This window comes from Lethenteron reissneri, chromosome 22, assembly GCF_015708825.2.
Source record: "Lethenteron reissneri isolate LAM-NWPU_2019-01 chromosome 22, ASM1570882v1, whole genome shotgun sequence".
Lineage (NCBI taxonomy): Eukaryota > Metazoa > Chordata > Hyperoartia > Petromyzontiformes > Petromyzontidae > Lethenteron > Lethenteron reissneri.
In genome coordinates, this window is record NC_083800.1 from 7,446,833 (window position 1) to 7,470,945 (window position 24,113).

The 24,113-nt window shown below is 49.1% G+C and overlaps 1 protein-coding gene across 1 annotated transcript in view; it reads left to right on the forward strand.

Annotated features, from left to right (window-relative positions):
- The window catches only part of COL17A1 (collagen type XVII alpha 1 chain), a 51,750-nt gene that overhangs the window by 19,621 nt on the left and 8,016 nt on the right, over positions 1–24,113 (forward strand). The window contains exons 19-47 of the mRNA XM_061556688.1: positions 1,000–1,206; positions 1,998–2,237; positions 3,364–3,411; positions 4,002–4,055; positions 4,439–4,483; positions 4,773–4,844; positions 5,303–5,407; positions 6,057–6,119; positions 6,792–6,827; positions 7,351–7,404; positions 7,910–7,945; positions 8,777–8,812; positions 9,318–9,380; positions 10,196–10,231; positions 10,666–10,737; positions 12,588–12,614; positions 13,378–13,430; positions 13,900–13,975; positions 14,504–14,584; positions 15,461–15,496; positions 16,397–16,480; positions 17,270–17,359; positions 17,584–17,643; positions 18,779–18,829; positions 19,544–19,609; positions 20,701–20,760; positions 21,950–22,003; positions 22,420–22,470; positions 23,150–23,287. Of these exons, the coding sequence (XP_061412672.1) occupies positions 1,000–1,206; positions 1,998–2,237; positions 3,364–3,411; positions 4,002–4,055; positions 4,439–4,483; positions 4,773–4,844; positions 5,303–5,407; positions 6,057–6,119; positions 6,792–6,827; positions 7,351–7,404; positions 7,910–7,945; positions 8,777–8,812; positions 9,318–9,380; positions 10,196–10,231; positions 10,666–10,737; positions 12,588–12,614; positions 13,378–13,430; positions 13,900–13,975; positions 14,504–14,584; positions 15,461–15,496; positions 16,397–16,480; positions 17,270–17,359; positions 17,584–17,643; positions 18,779–18,829; positions 19,544–19,609; positions 20,701–20,760; positions 21,950–22,003; positions 22,420–22,470; positions 23,150–23,287 (2,094 nt within the window). The remainder of the gene's footprint in view (positions 1–999; positions 1,207–1,997; positions 2,238–3,363; positions 3,412–4,001; positions 4,056–4,438; positions 4,484–4,772; positions 4,845–5,302; positions 5,408–6,056; positions 6,120–6,791; positions 6,828–7,350; positions 7,405–7,909; positions 7,946–8,776; positions 8,813–9,317; positions 9,381–10,195; positions 10,232–10,665; positions 10,738–12,587; positions 12,615–13,377; positions 13,431–13,899; positions 13,976–14,503; positions 14,585–15,460; positions 15,497–16,396; positions 16,481–17,269; positions 17,360–17,583; positions 17,644–18,778; positions 18,830–19,543; positions 19,610–20,700; positions 20,761–21,949; positions 22,004–22,419; positions 22,471–23,149; positions 23,288–24,113) is intronic.

Genomic DNA, 24,113 nt, shown 5'->3' on the forward strand with positions numbered 1-24,113 from the left:
CCCCCCGCACCCCCCGTCAGCACGGTTGGCTACGTACGGTGCGAAAGAAGTTCAACATGCACGCGCACGTACATGCGTGCACGCACGCACGCGCTTTTCGTTTGTAGTACCGCTATACCAGGTGGCATTTTCTTGACAATTTCCACGAGGAGTGGTCATTGTAGCGCTTCGATCCCTCTCTGCGAATGGCAGCGATTGGAGAGTTTGGGAAACGTGCTCCGCTTTCATGGAACAACAAGCAATCCCACGAATTAATATCTCGCTCCGACGCTGATGAATTTAGTTTTTGAATAATCGAGGGTGTTTGAATCAACAGCGCGTCGTTGTTTTCAGTGGGATTTTTTTTTAAGTAGGTATACGTAGATATAAATATATGTTTGTGAATCCACCATATCGATTATCTCATATATATTACTTGTAAAAACGGTATTTATTGACAAACCCTTGGTAGTTGATAATGGAATTGACGATGATTACCACGGAAACATTAAATATGTCATCGTCGTCATGCAACTAATGTTGATCGTACTGACGCGTGCTCAAATGAGTTATTCACAATCCGAATGATAAATAATGATGACTTTAATGATAAAATGGAATTAGTTAATGATAACAATGATAATAATGAGATACAAATGTAAAATACGTTCATCACATAGTAATAGGTTTTTACCCTATCAACTGGTACAAAAACTGACACCTTTATACAAGGCATGTTTGCAATCACCACAACACAAGCAGTCAAAATGCAAACAAAAAGAAACAACTCTGATAATGATAATGATATGGACTGTCCTTGAAGTTGATTGGTCCACACCCGAGACAGCTTTTCTTAGAGCCTAGTCTCCATTGGTGTTGGACCAGATGACGCCAAAATGCGTACAACTCAAAAACAGCGCACTATCAGAGCATTGAGAGCTCGGGGTAAGCATTTACACTATGTAATTGTTGTTATTTTTACCGTCATTATCATCACAATCATTATTATGCTTTCCGCAGACACCCAAATGGACGACGAGCCGTGGTACGCCAGCAATCGGGGCGGGCTGGGTGGCTCGGGCAAGGCCGGTGGCGGCAAGGGTGGCGGTGGCGGCGGCGGTCTCTGCAGCCCCTGCTGTGCGGGTTGCCCCTGGTGGCTCTGGCTCCTGGGGCTGCTGCTCACGTGGCTGCTGCTGCTGGGACTCCTGGCCGGACTCCTCGCGCAGGGTACGGCAACGCCACCACCCGCCCCCCCCCCCCCCCCCCCCCCCCCCCCCACCACCGTATCATTCAGCGGCAACTGCACCAACCCGTGACTATTTTCTTACTTGAAGTAGAACATTTTTTAAATACAATTTTGGTTGGCACGGACCACTCTTCCCCCCCCCCCCCCCGTGTGTGGAATGGAATTGGACCCCCTGCGTAATTTCCCCCCCCCTCCTCCCCCCTGCCTGGAATTAATTTCGGTGAGCCAGGTCACTGTTGAAGAAAGTGAGACTCACATGCTGCTCGCACCGCGGTGACACAAAATAAACCTATACACGAGAACGAGCAAGAGTGAGCGAGCGAGTGAGCGAGCGCAAGAGAGAGAGAGAGAGCGAGTACAAGAGAGAGAGAGAGTGAGTGACCACAAGAGAGAGAGAGAGTGAGTGAGCACAAGAGAGAGAGTGAGTGAGTGAGCACAAGAGAGAGAGCGAGCGAGTGAGTGAGCGCAAGAGAGAGCGAGCGAGCGCAAGAGAGAGAGCGAGCGACTGAGCGAGCACAAGAGAGCAACTGAGCGAGCACAAGAGAGAGCGAGCGAGTGAGTGAGTGAGCGCAAGAGAGAGCGAGCGAGCGAGCGAGCGCAAGATAGAGAGCGAGCGACTGAGCGAGCACAAGAGAGCAACTGAGCGAGCACAAGAGAGAGCGAGCGAGCGAGCGACTGAGCGAGCGCAAGAGAGACACAGAGAGCGCACTCGCAGCACGAAGCACGGCGATCGTCACGCGGCGACGTCCTCCTTCCCACCTCCCCCCACCAGGGAGCGAGCTCAGCTCCGTGAAGTCGCGCGTCGACCAGCTGGAGCGCATGATGCAGGGCGGCGTGGGCCAGAGTTCGCGCTACGTGGCGCCCGCAGCCGGGGTGAACGTCGGGAGGGCGCAGCCCGTGGGAAGCCTCAACCCCGGAGTGGACGCCGGTACTTGGGCGGCCACGGATGCGGAGATCAGCACCAGACTCCGCGCCATGCTCGAGCAGCAGCTGGCGTCGACGGAGATGAGAGGTGGGTGGCCGCCTGCCCCCCTTCCCCCTCCGTGGCAGCTCCCCTCGTTGATCTTCTTGGAGGCGAGCGGTCCCGTTGACGTGTCGCGCCGGCCTCTTCCGAGTGTTTCCTCGAATAGTAGCCAGGGGAGGGGGGGGGGGATGAGGAGCGGGCGGACGATCCGAATACAACGCGAACGACGGAAAAATATAATGGACCTGTGCAGATTTTCGCCGATGGCAACGGATTTTCATTCGATCGTGCGTCGGCCGTTCCTCGTTTACCTGAGGGTAAACAGGCGCTGTCAAACGTGAACCCTCGCCTGGTATGAAGGAGGTCGTGGGTTCGATCCCGACCCTGATGATGCCTGTATATTTGGAATTTGCATGTTCTCCCCGTGGTGGTGTGGATTTTTCTCCGGGCCCTCTGGTTTTTCCCCTCCACATTTAGAATCGACATCACGCGTTGAGAGCGTTTGGCTGCTATACATTTCCACGTGATGAGCTATTTCGTTGAGCTATCATTTGTGACCAGGTCGCTTTAGAAGAAATAGCCATATAGCTCAATGGGCCTTACCTGGTAAAATAAAAAGATGAGTAAGTTTTAGTTTAGTATAATCCCGACCGTTTACCGAAGGTGTCTCTGATACACGTGTGCCACTGGGTGGCGCACTCCGGTCGAGTTTCTCAACCGTTCTTCCAAAAGCCCTTCGCAGCTGCTGCTGCTTCTGCAGCCAGACGAACCATTGCAGTTCCAACTGTTGTTGCGTTGACACGGGGAGCGGTGGCGTAGTGTCATAGCGCAATGCGCTACGAACCTGGGTTCGATCCCCGGCCGCGGCTAAAATCAGTTGCGAATATCCGAACCGGTCCTGGGACTCTCGTAGGTACGACTCAGCCTTCCTGATGCAGCGTGTAAAAAATAAATTTAAAAATCACAACTGGGGAGACAAAGGCGGTCGGGGCATGGTGCTGGCCACACCATGCGTCCTCGTGTGCCGTGGCGGCCTGAACAGGAGCTCGCTGCCAGAACTTTCCCGAACAGGTCCGTACGGCCATCGGGGTGAAGGGAGGGAGGTGTTTGTCCGCTGACTTTCATTACTTTCACATGAATTGGACTCACACGCGTTCTCGTTTCGTTCCCACAGATCGGTTCCGCGGTCCGAAGGGAGAAGCGGGAGAAGCCGGCCTGAGAGGTTTGACGAGCCGCGTTCACCCACACCGCTCATCGAAGTTTCGCGATTGCTTTCAGCTGGGAGGCGTTCCTCTCGGAGGATCTTCGGAATAGGAATCTTGGAATGAGACCCGGATGGAGTAGCAGTAGTTTAATACGTAGCTGGGCTTTCGCGACCAATATTATTAATGAATAAAGGTTTTTGGGTTAGGTCGCGTAAGTAGAAATGTGTCGTGACCGTCCACCACCCGGCACAGCCAGTAAGGACCGCTTGTGTTGCGATCGAAACGTCGTATAGAGGAAACTCTATTCTTGTGTGCGCTACTAGTAACGAATCGGCACGTTCTGTTTTTACGTGACAAACCTTGCTAATTGGCTGTGTCGGGTGGTGGGTGGTTTAACGACACATTTATATTTACGCGATCTCACCCAAAAGCCTCTATTATGGATAATATTGGTCGTGAAAGCCTTCTGCGTGTTAAACTGACAACATTTTTTGTTATCAATAATGATGACGACTACTGATGAAATTGACTTCCCCGGCAGCAGACGGTAGTTGACACGTGTTGACTCATTGATTCACACTCGTTCCGAACACTTTGTTTGTTTCAGGCGCTAAAGGTGAAGCTGGAGACCGGGGCATGCCAGGAATCCCCGGGAGCAGGGGTAGGTGTCTCTCTTCTTTTTTAATTTCTTGACGCGTACGGCTCTTGTTGTCAATCCACTGATGGATGAGGGCCTCCTCACGCCGCTGCGGCTCGTGGGAGATATTCGACCGCCCTGCCCAGCGAACCGTGCGGCCGCTGCAGACCTGACGACATAGGTTATATTACCCCCCCCCCCCCCGTTCACGGCTGATATCGGTGGCGAGTGACGTCGGAACGGATTCCCCCTTCCGCAAGCCGCACGAAGCCAGCGTGGTGAAGTATGGTCAAGGACGGAATGTGGCGAGGCCGCGGGTTGACAACGCTTCTGTAGAGACTGGTGCTCGTGATGCGCTCACGTGTTTGACGGGTCACGTTAACACAATTGTTCACCTTCTTTAACAGGCGATCAAGGTCAGCAAGGCTCGCCAGGAACTCCAGGCCCCATGGGTAATATATAATTGCACGTCTGTGCACGATCTCATTCTTCTGCTTGTGATAGTCTTCGTCGCCGTAGTGATCTGCCTCGTGTTGATGAGAGGGCCGATACGGATTCCTCCAGTATAAATACATGTTCTGATTCTGTATTTTTGTCACAGTGGTATTAGTCGTGGTCATCACATCCCGCGATTACAATCATCATCATCATCGTCATTGGTCAACAATGTTAGGCAGTCACCTGGTAGTAAAGGGCCACTGATCGAATCAAGTTCCTCTCTTCCACCTCCCACACTCGTAGGCATTCAGGGACCCCCTGGACTTCAGGGACCTCAAGGATTTGACGGGACCGTCGCACAGAAAGGAGCTCGGGGTGAGTTGGCAATGACGGGCCGTAGGTGGCTCTCGTCACACTCCCAATGCTGTCTTGCCGTCCTCACTCTGATTTCTATTCGCTTCTTTGGTGCACGTTGTATGATGCGATTGCTTTTTTGCTCATGTTGATGCCATCCTGGTCACTCATTGGCAACATTACATTATGTACATAAAAACACTCACTCATATAAATATGTGAACGGCGTCTTCAAATGTCAAATTTCGACCCGTGTCTATATCCATGTTTGATGAGTACACCTGTGCCGTGAGCATGTGGGTGTACGTGTTAGGTGTTAACATCGATACTCACGATACAAAGGCGGCCAGGCATGGTGCTGACCACCCATCCCCTCATCGTGCCGTGCCGGCCTTCATGGGTGCTTGCTAACAGCACTTGCCCCAACATTCTGCTCAGGCTATAAGGGGGATCTTTGTCTGTGTGTCCGCGCTGTTTAGGAGACGTTGGACCAGAGGGACCACCTGGCCAGAAAGGCCGTGACGGGATTCCCGGCACTCGAGGGGAGCCCGGAGCTCCAGGTAGTGGACAGAAGGGCGACCGAGGTGAGAGTCACTCCCGACACTTACAAAAACACAAAGATCACTAACTATTAACTACTATTTTATTTTACCAGGTAAAGCCCACTGAGCTATACAGCTCTTTTTCAGAAGCCACCAGGACACAAATGATATCTCAGCGAAGTGGCTTATCGCGTGGAAATTTATAGCAGCCCAATACTCTAAACGCACGTTGATTCTAAACGTGGAGGGAAAACCCAGAGAAAAATCAACTCCAAATATACAGGCGTCCGGGTCGGGATTGAACCCCACGACCTCCTGTATACCAGGCGAGGTAGTTAACATCTCGCCACCGTGGCGCCCCAAACTAATACTTGCGTCAGAAGTGGGCGTCAAGTTGGCCGCAGCGGCCACGCTTGCGCCTCGCCACAAAGACACGATCCTAATTATCTGCATTATTATAATCAGTATTATCTTAATATTCATCACTTATACAATCATTACAATTGTCGTCGTCATCATCATCATGATCATTCCGCACCTCTGATTGGTAACGGTTGGCGAAGTTACGGTGCGAAAGAAGTTTAGCGTACGTACATCATCATCGTCGTCGTCGTCGTCACCGCCGTGGATGCTGGTTTTGATGCCTGGCTTGAATTCACCCGCCACGGTTTCGCTCCGCGTGTCTGGCCAGGTGCGCCCGGAGAGCAAGGGTTTCCAGGTCTCCAGGGCCCTCCCGGTGTCTCCGGACAAAAAGGTACCAGTGGGGGGAGGAATAAGAAAAAGTTATTTTCGGTGCGGAGTATTTTGTTCCCCCAATCACCCCCCCCCCCCTTCCACACCTGTGTTCTGCGTGCGTTCTCCTCCGGCTGCAATAAAACTGCTATTGGCCAACCCATACGAAATATGCAAAAAATTACACTGCAAATTACGGTACTCATTTGGGACGACACACAATCAGCGACGTCGCCCCTTCATGCGAACAAAAAAATAAACTTAGCAAGACCCTCCTTAAGCAAACAAGGGTAATGATGAATATAAAAATACAATTATAATTGAGGCCTTCATCCAACAGCGGGATAGATCATGGGTGATTGACGATGGTGGTGAGATGTTAACTCCCTCAGCCTGGTATGTAGGAGGTCGTGGGTTCGATCCTGATCCTTGACGTCCGCTGTATATTTGGTCGCGAGGATTTTTTTCTCCGGGTCCTCCAGTTTTCCCCTCCACGTTTAGAATCGACATCGCGCTTTTCGAGTGTCTGGCTGCTATAAATGTGCACGTGATAAGCCACTTGGTTGAGCTCTCATTCGTAACCAGGTCGCTTCTGATAAAAGAGCCGCATAGCTTCAGTAGGCCTTACCTGGTAAAATAGAAAAAAAGTGTTTAGCGTTAGTTGAATCACTCTGTGTTCGTGTGTCTGTTACAGGCTCTGCCGGAGACAAAGGCTCCACAGGATTTGACGGTGAGGACTCTTGACCCAACCCCCTGCACCCCCTCGTGACTGAGGCCCCCCCCTTGCCCCCCCCCCTTCCCCGCTGCACCCATCAGGAATGAGATGCACGGGGGGGGGGGACGAACGTCACTCCTCTCGCTCACCCCCACCCCTCCCCCCGTCATCTCGTCTAGTGCCGGATTAAGCTAGTGCGGGGCCTGTAGAATATGTTATAAAGGGGCCCTTTCTACAAAAAAAAACACGTAAAGATTAAAACACATACATTTTTCATTTGCATAGTATAGTAATTATATTTTTTCATTTGCTATACAGCCGGATACTACGGCAAAATCGCTAACCATAAACACCCAGTCGTTCGTAAAAGTTGAAGACGGTATAGTACTATAGTAACGGAGCAAGTGCAGAATCACTGAACCGGTAGCTTGGAAGCATTTAGCGCGGGGGCCCTTGAAAGTGCGGGGCCCGTAGCACTTGCAGCTTCTTTTGCTACCAGGAGAATCCAGCACTGATCTCGTCTCGTCTTGCACCGCAGGTTTGCCAGGAGCGTCCGGCCAGAGAGGCGAGCCCGGACAAAAAGGATCAAAGGGTACGGAACCTGTTTTGGAAGATTTAACGCGCAAAACTTTAACTTGAACGTCGATTTGCCTCGAGGGTGTCCTGGCTTGGTTGGCAAGTTGGGGTCGTGGTCTGTAATGTGTGAGACCGAATGGAATCATTTGATTTGTTGCGATCACTTCTTTGGTGTTTGTGCTGCTTTAAGTTTCGGTGAAATTCTTTGCTTGGGAGTTGGGTTTTCATTTGCTCTGTCGTAGCTTAATATAGGATTTGGTCCTTATATATCATGAAAGTTCAGCGTTATGAGATGCAACTAGCATGAATGATGCTATATATAAATGCAATTATCATTGAGTCTGTAAGTTAAATAATCACTGGTAGAGTTCGGGTCTCATGTTTTGCTAAGTTACATTCAACTTCGAGCGAAAACACTCTGGCGTAAATGAGCCACCCCCCTCCCCGCCCCGTCGGTTGAAACGAACGAATTTATCGTGAACGTGATTTGTGATGACCGATGCGTTGTGCTGCGTTCGCAGGTGACAGGGGTGATAATGGCAGCCCTGGTGTTAAAGGTGAGGACCGATGCACGGTTACAGTCCACGGTGTTTAGGCTTGAACCAGTGTAAAGATAGACAAGCTGTCTTTAAGGATTATGAGCAATACAGAACATGGCCTTTCATGTTGGAGAGCAACTCAGAACGTGGAACTAGTTGTTCGTGCAGACTTTAGGGGCTATAAATTCTACCAATGAGGACAATTTTCGAGTTAATTTGATGAATTCTCATGAAATCGTGCTTTGTTCACATTTCATTTGACAGGCAAAAAACAACGCGGTTTCACAAAGACTCCATTACAGTTGCCATCGTATTTTAATGCTGCTTTTAGTCACCTGAGATATTAATTAGTAGGTTACTTGGTCCTTAACCCGTTAATTTAAAAAGGGGCATCGGGGTGGCGAGATGTTAACTACCTCTCCTGGTATGCAGGAGGTCAAGGGTTCGATCCTGACCCTGACGCCTGTATATTTGGAGTTTGCGTGTCTCTCTCTCCCCATGGTCGCGTGGATTTTCTCCGGGTCCTCCGGTGTTTCCTTCCACATTTAGAAATGTGCTTTTTTAGAGTATTTGGCTGCTACACATTTCCACGTGATAAGCCACTTCGTTAAGCTATCATTTGTGGCCAAGTTCGCTTCTGAAAAAGAGCTACTTAGCTCAGTGGGCCTTACCTGCTAAAATAAAAATAAAAACATTCGCTCAGTCAGACTGCGCTTAAAGGACTGGATATAAATGAGTGAATAAAGTAATTTTTCCATGGCAATTTTTTTTCTCAAAATCAGTCGGCTATGCTGCTTTGGCCATGTGTCTCACTGTGTTTTTTGTTGTTATTTTATTTCTGATCGTTAGGCGATGCAGGTGAAGCAGGGCTGCGTGGTTTGGCAGGTGAGCACTTCTTTCACGTTGGCGCCGTTATTTTTCTTCTGAAATGCCGCTCTTGAAAAAACGTCGACCAGCATCGCCGTGGCAATGCGCACGCTTGCACGCGCAAGTTTAAAGAGACGAGCAAGCCGTGTTTAACCCTTGCAGCGAGAAGCAAAATGTGATGACTGAGTTGGGCCTGTAGGTGGCTGGCAGGGTTAATTACCACACGTGCTGTTGCATTTTAAAGGTAAAGGACCCAAAGAGTGACGGTGCTGTTCTTCACAAGATTGCTATTAACCACAATAAATAAATGTGCTTGCCCTCGATTTGGAGCACCTACCCACGTCCTTCATTTCGAGTGTGCAACAAAAATAAACCAATAAATATGAGATGGGACAAAGCCTGAATTGTTCAACGCGCGCCGTTTTTTGTCGCATTCAACACGACGATGTTTGCGTGTGCGGTTTCCCCGTGGCCTCTGCGATCTTTCGGCCCTCAAACGGCCCGTCGCTTGATCTCGTTTCAGGCGAGATCGGACTTCGCGGGCCCATAGGACCTGCAGGCCCAGCAGGAATAAAAGGCGACAAAGGTGATTTAGAATGATTATTGTTACGATTTTTTGTCTTCTCTCCATATGTTCACGCGTTGTCGCGCATTAGACGATGTGCTGCGTTTCGCCAACTGGCGGCTCTTTAAACCACCGCACGCGGCTCTATGGAAGGGGCATAACGTCGAACGCACTACCACACTAGTGGCAAAGAGATAATGAATGTCTCCCGTGCTGTGCCGAAAACTCTAAATGTGTATACACTTGGCTCTTTGCAGAACTTAAGGACACTCTTTTGCTCTCAGTCTGTTGCAGGGTGGCCACCCTCTGTGCTGTAGGAACCCAGTGAACGTACAATGTTGGGCCGATGTTGGCACGTGGTTGAAACTGTTGGCCCAAAGTCGGCCCAACGTTCCGCGTTTACTGGGAGTTATGCAAAGGATATTTGCATCGGAGTTAATTGCTAAGGATGTGACGATGCTGTGATTCATCGATGAAAATCGATCTAATAGAAAAAAAGTTGATCAAAAAATCGATTCTCGAACTGAGTCGTGACCCTGAATCGTGGCAGTTTATCCTGTTTCCGTGTGGAAGCAGGTTGTGACATGCTTCCAAATGAATGATTCATAGCACCCTTATAATTTCTAACAATGTAATGCTACATGTTATCAACAGAATTGTCGCAGTGCTCAAACGCGTATTTTCTCCATGTACATGTGAAATATGTCTTTAGTGCTTCACTGATTTATGAAGCTACTGTTACCGCAAGTACACATAGAGAAATATTTTATTGCTCTGGAGTCGAACGAAAGCTGCATTTCACTCGATCATTCATGAACTGGCCGTGCCTCCCACAGGCGAACCTGGAACGGCGGGTCGTCCCGGACCACAAGGTACTTTCCACGACCTACGCGTTAAAATGCGTGCGCGTGTCTTCAGTTGCTATTCTGCGTACGCGAACGATCGGTCAGTTCCACGGTAAAAGTGATCGCAGTACGGGACGAGGAACCTGATGATCGCAAAATTAATCGTTCGCGTCAAACGTGGATTGTATAAGTCCTCTAAATGTGCTTGCACAGCATGTCGCTGCCACGCGTAGAAGATCCCACTTCATCCCCGTGTCTGATAATGCTCGCATTGGCTTTGTAACTCACTTTACTGTGGAATCAGCCCATGCTTTTAAAATTTGCTCATTTTTAGTTGACATCTTGAAAAAAATCACACCCGTTCCCCGGCGGCATGCAAAGCACAGCGAACTACATTTCCTTGGATTAAAAGCTGAATCTTGTTATTTGCTCAGACATAATTCCTCACATTGCTCCCGTAGGAGAGGTTGGCAACCCGGGCAGTGCTGGAAAGCGTGGAGCTGATGGACAGCCAGGGGAATCCGGACCCAAAGGTAAGAGACATCACCAGAAGCCAGTGGCGGATTATCTCAGCAGCACAAGTAGCTACACATGGCTACGGGCCCCGCACTTTCAAGGGCCCCGCGCTAAATGCTTTCAAGCTATCAATTTACGGTTTAGTGATGCTGCACTTGCTCTATTACTATAGTACTAGACTGCCTTAAACTTTTATGAACTACTGGGTGTTTAAGGTTAGCGATTTGTCGTATTATCTGGCTGTATTGGCAAATGAAAAAATACGATTACTTTACTATGCAAGTAAAACATTTGTTTTAATATATACGTGTATTTTTTATTTAGGGCCCCTTTGGAACATATGCTACAGGCCCCGCACTAGCTTAATCCGGCACTGCCAGAAACACAACTCCACACACACAACACCCTCCTCCTCTTCCCTCTGTGTCTGTTCACACCCCCCTCTCTGAGGCCACAGTGTCATTGACAAATGCGTTGCGTTGTTTTGTTTGTTACTCTCTATCGGTGTTTCTCAACTCCATTCCTCACGACCTTCACCCAGTTTGCCGCTCTTGTGCAACACAAGGCCGTGTGTGTACTACTGCTTGCTCTCTAAAAGCATTTCAACAAAAGTATTTTTTTTTATTTTACCAGGTAAGGCCCACTGAGCTATACAGCTCTTTTACAGAAGCGACTTGTCCACAAATGATAACTCAACGAAGTGGCTTATCACGTGGAAATGTATCGCGGTCAAATACTCTAAACGCACGTTTCTAAACTGTGGAGGGGAAAACCGGAGGATCCGGAGAAAAATCCACGTGACCACGGGGAGAGAGAGAGACACGCAAACTCCAAATATACAGCAGGCAATCAGGGTCGGGATCGAACCCACGACCACCTGCATACCAAGCGAGGTAGTTAACATCTCCTAGCCACCGTGGCGCCCTTCTCGATATCTGGTAATCAGAAAAAGCTGTCCCGTGGTTGGCCGTCGCGAGGACTGTCAGTGAGAAATGCTGCTCTGTGTTCCTGTTTTGCACGGAGCGGTGGACACAGTGGTTAGCACACCACGCTATGAATCCATGGTCTACATGAGTGGCGATTGACATCAAAGCATGTCCCCACCCACCCCTTCTCCGTCCGTTACTAACCAGCAGAGTGAAGTATGGTCAAACCATCTCTTTGACCACTATGGCCCATCTCTCATCACCGTATAATTCTTCTTAGTCTATTTGGGGCGGCGTGAACGTGAATAGCGGCGGCACCTGGGCAGGGCCGGGTTGAGGTATCGTCTAAGTAAGCTACGGGTTTAGGGCCTCGCGTTAAGAGAGGCCTCTAAATTCCATCACACGAACTCCGGTCATCCTCCTAGCAGCGGCCTTTGGCTGGCCATTGAACAAAGACGGTGACCGGCATCGCGCACTTTCAGATGCGCTTACGCGGCCGTCTGGAACGCTCTTCTTTCCGATATTAGGAAGCCACTGGAGCTATGCACTTTTAAATCTGGAATTAAAAAAAAAACTAATTTCTTTAGAACTGCTTTTTTGTTTAGTTTGCTGTCCTTCCCCCGTACCTTCGATTAGCAACGGTTGGCTACGTACTGCTGCGAAAGAAGTTCAACATACATATACATAAAATACGAGCAAATAATAATAATGATACGAAGCTTCAAGTTTTATGACAAGAGTTCGTTGAAAAATAGAGGCGACAGCGAAAAAAAGACTCTCTTAAACGGTTATTTTCATTCCGATCTAACAATATGCAGGCATGCCTCGATGTACGAAACCCTACGCTTGACACTGCTAAGGGCTCCCAGCGATGCCATTATCCGGCCCTGCACCTGGGCCTTGCCAAGGACCGAGATGATGCTGTTTTGTTTTCTCTGTAGGACCTCCAGGAGTGGCCGGACTGCCAGGTATTTTGCAGCACTTCGGAAAATTAATCGACAGCAGTTGTGTCACCCATAAGGAGTGTAAACCATACATCGATTCATCGATCGATAACGATCGTTAAGTAACAACGCACGCATCGAATTGCGTGCGTGAGAATCGATGTGCTTTGTTTCGTGTTTATCTGGCACGTACGGAATGGCTTCGACGTGACCCCTGCAGCCACTAGTGGCCGCTACGATCACCATAGTGTTCATTTAAAAAATCATCCCATTATCGAATCGAATCGTGACTATTCATCAATTCCCTGGCCTGGGGTGAATCTTTACACATCTTTTGTAAACGTGACTAATAAATGACAATTCATTTTGCATCCAAATGTTTTCTTAAATATGTGTTTGGTGATGCATAGTGTTCACTTTCACATGGCTAAACACACTTTTTGAAATATGAAGCTACATTTTTTTTTAATTCACTATTTCATAATTCTAATTTCATTTGTCATTGAAATTTTCACTTATGACGTTTTCAGTACACAACCTCTATAGAGTACAGTCCACCGTATGCAATGACGATAACAACTTACACCCAACAAAATATAACTGGATTTTACATTGACGTCTTATTTTTTTTATAACTATATTTTTTCTAGCTGTATATTCTTTCGCTCGGCTCTGTACAGTCACGTCTAACAGCATTCGCTAAACAGATGAAACTGATATCAGGTAGCGCTGCCGCTGCTGGCTACTAAGTGCGCATCATTAACCCTTTGCTCTCCAAACATCGCAGGCCTCGCAGGAGAACCGGGAAGGCCTGGCGTGCAAGGAGAGCCTGGATTAGAGGTACACACACAAACACAAATAATCTCAATCATCATATTTAGGCACGGTCTAACCGCTGTTGAACGACGACCTCCGCCAAGTCACCTCTATTTATCATGGTCCTGCGATGAGGCAATCCATCAATTTCCCTGCACGCAGATGGGTTTCATCACCCCATCCCTTCTGGGGGAGGCATCCTCTCGAGCGCGTTTTTTCCTCCTTTGGCTGTCACTCTGTCGTTAGTCTCGACCACCGACCATCGTCCGCCCCTTCTGTCGACAGTGTGTCCCACGCAGACCCAACGTACTTTTCTCAAAGTCAATCTGACGTTCTGTGTTCCTCTTGTTTTTTTCTTCTCTGTCGCTCATCGTGATCCCGCGCGTGCGTTACGCATTGCACCCCTTCGTGCTTGAGAGTATATTGCTGCATGTGCACTTCCGAACCTGTGCCCACGGGTGCCAGGAACGCATCGAGAGAGAGGGAAGAGTAGGTGTCCTCGACCTTAATTTTCTCTCGACACTTCGCAGGAGAACCTGGCAGCCCTGGCAGCGTCATCAGTGATGGAGGTACGAGAACTTTCTACGATTTTGCACGCGATTTCTACAAACCGATCGCATCCTTTTTAAATCCTTTATATTAAGTTCGCTTACTTGCTTACGACCGTGCAAATCTTTCGGTCGTTTTTTAACCCACTTCCCGTGATCCAATCGAGCTGATATTTTCCACACAGGCTCGTTGTGCGTGACAATTAATGTTCGTGAAAATTTTTTTCCAAAATTTTACACTCTTTAGGACAAAAATATGATATTTAATTACCAATTGCTTAATGGTGCAATGCAATCATCTGACCCATAGGTGGAAGCCATCTCAAGCCAGAGGACGAGAGGACTCTAGCCGCCACGCATATAAAGGATTTATAGTCAAAAACTTTGTTTTTATGGGTTATACTTGCTTGGTCATCATCATCATCGTCATCATCACCAGCCATTGTCTAGCTACTGATGGTTGCGCGACGGACGTGCAGATTACGTGGACAGCGCGAACCGGGAAACAGATCGTCGTGATGTCACCCTGTTAATCGTTGTGAATTGCAGGAAATTCTCAGACGATCACGATTCCCGGGCCCCCAGGTCCACCCGGGTCCCCAGGTCTGCCCGGCACGCAAGGATTCCCAGGTATGGTGTGACCTGCTCTCTCCACTGGTAGATGGAGCATTGTAAAATAAAAATAAAAGAAAAAGTCTACGTGGTCTTTCTGCTAAGATGAGCACGGGGGCACTTATCTCCTATTTACAAGCCAGTGCTGGAAATTCCACATTCCTATGGGTGGGGGCCATAAAATGTGGAATTTCCATACGACAACCACTGAGAACTTCTCCACAAACATTTGAACAACTGGGATTTGAGCTCGCAACTTTGTGACTAAAGTATATGATCACGTGGTACATGCCCTGTCCACCGTAACGACCATCCCGTTAAAAAAGAGAACCAGCCAACAGCATTCACGTTTTCGCAGTAAAAAAAAAGCCATTACTTTAGCCGAGTTCAAGAACACTAGGATTATAATTGTCTTCTTGGTTCTTTTGGTAAAGTCACGTAGAATGGAAATAATAAAATAATAAAAATAAAACATAATAAAACAATTCTCACGACGTTTCGGCCACAACGCAAGCAGCCGTCCTCAGGTGGAGAGCAGGTCTGTCGAGTAGACAGTCTGACTCTGTCTACGTCGTGAGAATTCTTTTATTATGTTTTATTTTTATTATTTTATTATTTCCATTCTACGTGACTTTACCTAAAGAACCAAGAAGATGAATCCCTGCAGTCACGAAAGCTTTAAATCGAAATTATAATGATCATGAAGCGATTGGCTACAAGACCAGACTTTGAACGTGTTAACGATCCAAACGTGCAATGTATTTCGTGAATGCCTCCTCTGTCGTTGCTGAGCGCCGGTTAATATTGTTCGAACGCGGTTATTGACGTTGCTTCAGGACACGAGCCGTTTGCGTGATTTTCACAGAAGTTACAAAACGCTGCTCTGATTTTCAGGTCCCATCGGTCCTCCTGGCAGCCAGGGTATCCAAGGTAAGCGGATTTACAATGGCGCGGTCATTTCTTATCAAACCTAAGGAAAACATACCTGTAAAATTCGGGCTCACTATATTAGCACAACTTATGTGCCTATACACTTTCCAATACGAGAAACGCTACATTTTGAATTCCATGTTAGCCTTCAGCCTATGACCAAATCACCATCAAGTCAGAACTCGGAAGCTAAGCAGGTTTGAGCCTGGATTGTTTATGAATGGGCGACCATCGTGCCTATTAACAGGTGCTACAGGCTCCTGCTGCTGCTGCTTTTGTTGCTTTGGGGCTATGTTGTGAGCATAGTACAGCGCGGTAAAATCCGTGGTTGTACTGTATCGTGGCGCACACGCTCAACGCCTTCACCGACCCTCCCTGTCACCTGGGTGGTGAAGTATGGTCAGATTACCCCCCTGTGAGCCACACAGCATGGGGAGTGGCCCTCACCCAGCAGTGAGTTGACAAAAAATGTACCCGTAAAAACAAAGTTTTTCACTATAAATCCTTTATATGCGTGGCATTGGGGCGGCTAGAGTCCTCTCGTCCTCTGGCTTGAGATGGCTGCCACCTATGGCTGTCAGATGATTGTCTGCCACCATTAAGCAATTGGTAAATAAATATTTATTTATTTTTCCCTAAACAGTGTAAAATTTGGGAAAATTCTTTTTTCACGAAAATTAATTGTCACGCACAACGAGTCTGTGTGCAAAATGTCAGCTCGATTGGATCACGGGAAGTGGGTTAAAAAACGACCGAAAGATTTGCACGGTCGTAAGCGCGCAAGCAAGCAAGCAAGTGAACTTAATATAAAGGATTTAAAAAAGGGGCTGCTGCTGCACGTTAGACACGTGTTAGTCTGCGCGATGAGGTCACACCTGGCCGCACCTGTCCTCCCTGCAGGTGAGAAGGGCGAGAAGGGCGACCGTGGATTCAAAGGAGAAATGGGCGAGCAAGGAGAGAGAGGCGCGGCGGGCCGCTCTGCAGGTAAAATCGCGAGTCGGAAGTTTTCCCACGCGCAACAGAATCATAATGTTTATTTATAGCGGAGGAATCCGCTGAGATTTCGAGGTCTTTTTCACCCGTGTTCAGTACGGGGGGCGGGTCAGAAAGTAACAAGAACAACAACCAATGCAAAAACACGATATGAGTGCAAAGTATATGAAAGATAAGCGAATCACTAAAAACAAATATTTTACCAGCCGACTGAGCGATTAGCTTCTTTTAGAAGCGACCTGGCCACAAATGACAGCTCAATGAAGTGGCTTATCACGTGGAAATTTATATCAGCCGAATCATAATAATAATTGACACTTCTAAAGGATCTTTCACCCGGAGGTCACAAAAAAAGACGCACACACATGCGGTTAGACGCCTAATAAAAACCCAACCACAAAACTATTCAAGAAAAATATTTTAAAAAACACCGCATGAAATTTGGTCCTTTACATAATTTGGGTTATTTGAAGCGACAAACACCGCCCTCTGGCAGGGTGGCTGACGAAGTGCTGGTCTCAGCCGTAGCTCCTTGAGCTACCGCTGAGAGACGCTCTTCCTTAGAAAGCCTGTGGGGCTATGCAATTTTACATCTAGATTGAAAACTCATTCCTTTAAGACAGATATTTGTGTTTGTAGTTTGTTGTCCTTAAGAGTACAAATCTTGATGTAAAGCTTTCGTGACTCTCTTGGGTCTTTGGGACAAGTCACAATCAGGGATAAAATTGGGGGACAGGACAATGACCAAAATTTAATTCGTGTGCATTTTTCCCTTCTCAGCTTCCAGTTCAGTTTCGTACGAGCAGGGACCGGCCGGGCCTCCTGGGCCTCCCGGACCTCCCGGACAGCCAGGCTACTCCTCCGACACCAGTAAGCCATCGTCTTCAATCCAACAAACTTTCACGAAACAGCTTAAAAATGTCACAGTGAGGCATGGGCTCTTCTCCGTTCGATATGGGTCCTGGTTCGACGCGTAACTGGGTAACGCATGAACGCAATGAAACGACGAGTGGGCTTGTTAACCGTACAGCTCAACGTCGGCCGACATTCACCTCGTCTCCCTGTAACGACGACGTGTGTCCGTGCATTCGCAGGCATTTCACGCGACGGCCCAATGGGTCCTCCGGGCAGACCAGGGCCGCCAGGTCCCCCGGGTAAGACGCTCGTCTCGTAGATCCGCACCTTTGCACTCCGCGTTATCTTCAGGATGAACTTTGCAAAGGCGTACGGCAAGCAGCGTTGCGTCGCGCTCTGCATACCTGTCAGCTGAAAGGCGATGGTGTGCTGCAATGGTGTGGTGGGATGGTGTGCTGCGCCGGGTGGGCGCGCGATGGCACCATTTTCCCGGGGGTGGAAGTTACTATCAAGAATGCATTCAATTTTGTTTCATTTCTGTCGTCTCGTTTGTATTGTTTCCTTTATCGTTTTTGTGTCATCCGTACGTTTTTCGTTTTGTTGGTTTTCGCGCCGTAAGCCTTCAGGTAATAATCGCACAGTTATGTACGTACATTGCATGTCATTGATTCCTTCATGCTTGTATCACTGGTGCACAAATACAACTATCCCCTGTATAGCCTAAGTAGACTTTTGGCCAAGGCTACAGAGGTAATGGCCGCGTGTGTCAGATATTTGGCCGTGACAACTGATTTCTTTAGAACTAATTTTTGTGTTTAGCTTGTTGTCTTTCCCCCGCACCTCTGATTAGCGCGGTTGACTACGTACTGTGCGAAAGAAGTTTAACACACACGCGTACATACATATAGACTACATTATACACTACTATACAAAACAAAGACAAAGGTCCCCTGTATAGCCTGAATAGACTTTTGGGGCAAGTGCTGTTAGCAAGCACCCACGAAGGCCGGCACAGCACACGAGAGGGGGTGGATGGCCGGTCACCACGGCTCTGTTTGGAGAGAAGCGCCCTCACCACCCGCCTCATCACCATGAGCCGAATCTGGCCTGCTCGCAGAAAGAAAATAAAGAACCGCGCGGACATTGCCCCGACGCGTTTGCGGGCATTGCAGCGTTGTAGTTCAGAACGCCGTTCGACGTTTCCGCTCTGCATAACCCGGGAGTTTCGGTGACGGAAGAAGTTCCCAAAGGAGGTCTCGGCAAAAAACGTCGGACATCGCGCCAGACTACGCGGCGGCGCGGACCGCAAACTCATCGGAGAGCTGCACGGCAACGTAGAACCACGCGGTTCGCTCGCTCGCCCGTTTGCCACGTCTGCGCTGGCTACCCGAGTGAGTGAAGGGGTTTGACGTTTTGTTTCTTCCCCTTCTCCAGGTGAGAGCATCGTGGGACCTCCAGGCCCTCCAGGACTTCCAGGATTTTCATGTGAGTAACGTTGTGCTGAAAGGGTGACGCGCACACACGAAAGGCAAAGGTGCTCCGAGTTATGGACCGTTTGGGGCGAGTGCTCATAAGCGAGCACCGATTGAGGCCGGCGCTGCACACAAAGGGGTGGTGTGGTGAACACCGCGGTGCTGGTGTTTTATACAACACACCAGGTACGCATTTAAGGCTGAGTCGACCTAGCGGTGGCCCAGAATGGGTTTGGTGGAGGTGGGGGCGGGTGGAAACTGTGACTAAATGGTGTAAAATAAACGGGAAAACGCGTGCAGGCTGGAAACAAAACAGATTTAACAACACGCAAAGGTGTGCTGCTCACAAACATCAGGGAAGGCACGATTTCCATCATGCCTTGCATGCGTGTCGTCACGTGACCACCGCACTCTGCATGTTTTATTTTTACGTGTTCATTTTTAGTGGTTTTCTTACATTTCCTACACTTTGCACTCCGATGTTTTTTGTCCGCGTTGTTTGTTTGTCGTTGTAACTTTCTGACCCCGCCCCCCCTACTGGACATCTGTGAAAAAGAGCTTTACACAGCTCATCGGATTCCTCCAGCATAAATATAGAGTCCGATTTTGCACAACGCCGTTGGGATGGCCTCGTTTACAATCCCTGTCCTGAGTCAGCGGCCTGAGCAATCCTACGGCCCGCTCGCGGTTGACTCTCGTGCCGGTGTTGTCGTGATTTCTCCCGCAGCGAGTGAAAACTGGCAGCAGGTGCAGCAGCAGATCCCAGGTCCCCCCGGTCCACCCGGCCCACCAGGTGAGCGAGTCGGTTTAGGATCGTGTGGGTTTAGGATCGTGTGGGTTTAGGATCGTGTCGGTTTAGGATCGTGTGGGTTTAGGATCGTGTGGGTTTAGGATCGTGTGTGTTTAGGATCGTGTGGGTTTAGGATCGTGTGGGTTTAGGATCGTGTGGGTTTAGGATCGTGTGGGTTTAGGATCGTGTCCGTTGCTCGTTCCCGAGAAGGCCGTGTCGCCTGAGAGGGAGAACTCTCACCAAGAACGCACGGCACGGCTCGTAAAGCGGCGGCGTTTGCTGGATGAGCGTCGCTCTGACGATGAGACCCAGATGGGAGAAACCCGGTCCAGAGTAAAACAAACGTTTGTAAAGGCAAATAGGCTAATTGGACTCAAATGTATGGGGTTTTTTCATGAGAAGAGACAGAAGGGAAGTAAATGTATTTCTTTAAGGGGTGTGTAATGGTAGTTATGAATGATACGTTCACGTCAACCAGGAGAGAACCCTTGGACACAACCTAGACCACTGGATCACGGAGGCATCAGATTGCAAAAAACGCTTTTAGATATAAATGAACTGACGCACCGTTAAACACCTGCAGAACATGCGATATAATATATATAAATATGTACAAACAGTGCCACACGAATGGAATATTTTCTAGAAATGTGGGAAGGGAGGAGGACTTGGCCAAACAATGCAATCCAGGAACCTCCTAAAATCAATCAAACTTTATAATTTAATACAGCGCCCTTCACAATAAAATAATAACCGAGCACTTCACATCATTAAAATTTGAGATACACAAAATTGTAAAAAAATGGTTAAAAAAAAACGCAGCACCTTCCTTCTATCAGACACTCGGACTTAGATCCCACAAACCCAGCCTGTGAACCCACTAAGCTGGACTACGACCCACACACCGGAATAAGCCTCCAGCGAGGCTCGCCTTGATGCGTCAATTGGCTTGAGTATGCAACGCACCCCGGCAGTGACACTCCGAGTGGATCACCGCCGTCAAGGTTTTGCGGTAAAGAGCTGCTCCGTGACAGCTGCCGACATTCGTTGATTCCCCACCCCGATAACGACCGTGCGTGTCCGTGCCTTCGCAGGAATTTCTCGCGAAGGCCCGATGGGCCCTCCAGGCAACCGCGGCTCGCCGGGACCGTCAGGTGAGATGGCCGCCCTACAGATGCCTCCGCCCACAACGACTCGGCGTGGCTGACAAAGCGAGCTCTTGAACGCGCGCGTCAAGTTAAATTTCGATTTAAAGCTTTTTTCGTGACTGCAGGGATTCATCTCCTTGGTTCTTTCGGTAACGTCACGTAGAAGGGAAATAATAAAATAATAAAAATGAAACATAATAAAATATAATTCTCACGACGTTTCGGCCACAACGCAAACAGCCGTCTTTTGAGGACGGCTGCTTGCGTCCTTTGAGGACGGCTACTTGCGTTGTGGCCGAAACGTCGTGACAATTATTTTATTATGTTTTATTTTTATTATTTTATTATTTCCCTTCTACATGACTTTACCGAAAGAACCAAGAAGACGTCAACAAGTTGTCAGCCCGATTTGACAAGTGCACGAGCACAAAAAAATACTGCAGAAATGTGCTGCTGCTGCTGCTGCTTCTTCTTTTGCTGCTGGGATGGAAACTCGATTTTGCACTCGGGGTTTTGTTTTGTACTTGTGAATGTGGAGTCTATGGGGGCCATGAAGACTTTTGTGGTCGCTCTCTCTCTCTATCTCCGTCGCGTGGATATGACTCGAGTAGCAACTCTAAATCGATGTCTAAGTTGAAAAATCCAGCGGCTGGTTTAGTATGACGCTCGCTGTGGGCCTCGGTAATTTCTTCGCTTGACATCTTGAATGTGAACTTAGAGTGCCATAAATCATCAAATCAAAGTAAATGATTATCATCATCATCATCGCCTCTGATTAGCGCGGTTGGCTTTGTACGACGCGACAGAAGTTCAACATAAATACATATAGCAATGTCATCATCGTCATCGCTTTAAATGTTAGTATCGCGTTTACACGTACGGTTGTATAACACACAGCAGCACAAGCCAACACAGAGCTTGATTCATAGCATTCGCCGACCAATAACTTTCTGTGTTATGTAAGCTGCTAAAGTAGTAACCTAATGTGTTTTTCTCTCTCTCCTGTCATGTTTTTGTAACGTCGCATAAGGCAGTGATTATACAACTTACAAAAAAAATCACTCTCTAGCAAGGTCATAATTCCAGTTGTGTTGAAATCCCCCAGCGAAATGAAACTTCGAGACACGTTCGTACGAAAGGAAGTACAACGTGTCCTTGTACAAATAAACATTGGCGTGTTGATGTTGCTCTGCAGGACAAATGGGACTACCAGGAATGCCTGGGAGTCCAGGCCAAACCGGAGAGAAAGGTACGTGCCAGCCAGAGAGACAGCGGCCCCACACCTCTCCCACGCTCAGTCAGTCGTTGCCGATCGCCTCACTTGTCGAGCCTATGGCCAAACCACCCGAGATGCGCCCAATCTCGTCAGATCGCAACTGCCGAGCGAGGACGACCACCACGCACGTACCAGCGCCATAGGCCGCTGATCCTGCGGAGCAATGCGCTGTTCAGCAGAGGGCAGCGCAGCAAAACCGTTTGTCGTACTGTACTATGGCCCAACGTCTATGCTCCCCGCCTTCGCTAAGCCGCGCTGACCGGCCGTGGAGAAGTGTGGTCAAGACGCGCCACCGCTGGGGCGTGCTACCACCCAATAGTGCAAACGCAAGCATTGTGTCTGCGTGCAGTCACGGTGCCTGACGGAGGAACGGTTTTGTCTCTCTGCAGGAGAAGCCGGTGTCCCAGGGGCTCCAGGATTTGCTGGCCAAGGCTACAGAGGTAAGGGCCGCGTGGTGTGTCAGAGATTTGGCCGTGACAACTCATTTCTATGGAATTTATTTTTGTGTTTAAGTTTGTTGTCCTTCCCCCGCACCTCCGATCAGCACGGTTGGCTACGTACGGTGCAAAATAAGTTTAACACACACACACGTACATACATATAGACTACACTATATTATACACTACTATACAAAACAAAGACAAATATCCCCCATATAGCCTTAACAGACTTGGGGCAAGTGCTGTTAGCGAGCACCTATGAAGGCCGGCACGGCACACGAGGGGGTGGGTGGCCAGCACCACGGCCGTCCACCTTTGTCTCCCCAGTGGCGATGTTTACGCACCGCACCAGGTACTCATTTAAGGCTGAGTTGACCTACGGGAGGCCCAGGTCCCCTTCAGATAATTCTCACCGGTATTGGCCATTAGCGGGGGAATCGAACTCGGGTCGACGGGTTTGCAGTGCAGCGCGCTAACCGCTACACCACCGCTCCCCCACTGCTACTGCTAGACACTACACAGCTATACATCACACATCAACTCCCTACACTTGAGAATCACGGGCGGCTGAAGCTCGCGTTCCACCCCTGGCGAGTGACCGCGGGCAGCACGACGACTCGTGTTGCCACTCGGCCCCCCGCCCGTTGACCCGTTGACGTCGCCGTTTTTTGTATTGCAGCAGAGCAAGGGCCCCCAGGACCCCCTGGGCCTCCAGGCACGCCGGGCCCCAAGGGAGACACAGGGGCCCCCGGCCTGGGCGGACACTACGCTGGCGTGCAGGGACCCCCAGGCCCCGCCGGGCCCCCAGGAGACAAAGGTACTCGAGGCATTCCGCTCGGAACGACTCGGCGTGACGCTGACGGGTGAACCGCGTGGGGTGGAGCAGGGGCGCGGTGGTTGGCGCACTCAGAGCTGTAGCTAGGCACGTTGATGATTGTTTTTTTACCGTGCGCCTTTTGGCGTCATCTGGTCCAACACCATGTGAGACTAGGCTCTAAGGAAAGCTGTCTCGGGTGTGGATCAATCAACTTCAAGGACAGTGCATACATTATCAGAGTTGTGGTTTTTGTTTGCATTATGACTGCAGGTATTGTGGTCTATGCAAACATGACTCCTTGTAAAAAAGGTGTCAGTTTTGTTGCCAGATAAAAGGGTCGAAAACCAATTATCATATTTTTTACTGGCAAATGAGGTTCCAATGGATAGGCACGTTGGCAAGGGGTAGGCATGTTGGCACCTGTGGTAAGGTGGGCATGTTGGTACCCATCGCAAGGAACCATCCTTGTGCTCTCTAGCCCCACACCTCCCCCCCTCTCCAGCTTCTGCGACGCCAGCACCGGCCTCGCAGAATGTATCAGCCAGCAAGCTACAGCTTTGGCCTCGTTTGCCACAATCCTGCCACGCGTCCGGGCGACGGCGTGCGGTCGCCCTCTGTGTCCCCCTCCCCCTGCTCCCGCACTCGCCGCTCCCGCGCTGTGTGATGAATCCAACCACAAGAGAGCGGTGACCACACAGCTGCGCTCTTGCGCAAAGTTGGAGGGGGGGTATCACCCCCCCCCTAGCACATCTACGCCACTATATAAGGAACGAAACAGGTGGACTTCTCTACAAATATAGCTGTCGCCTGATGAAGCTGGTTGTAA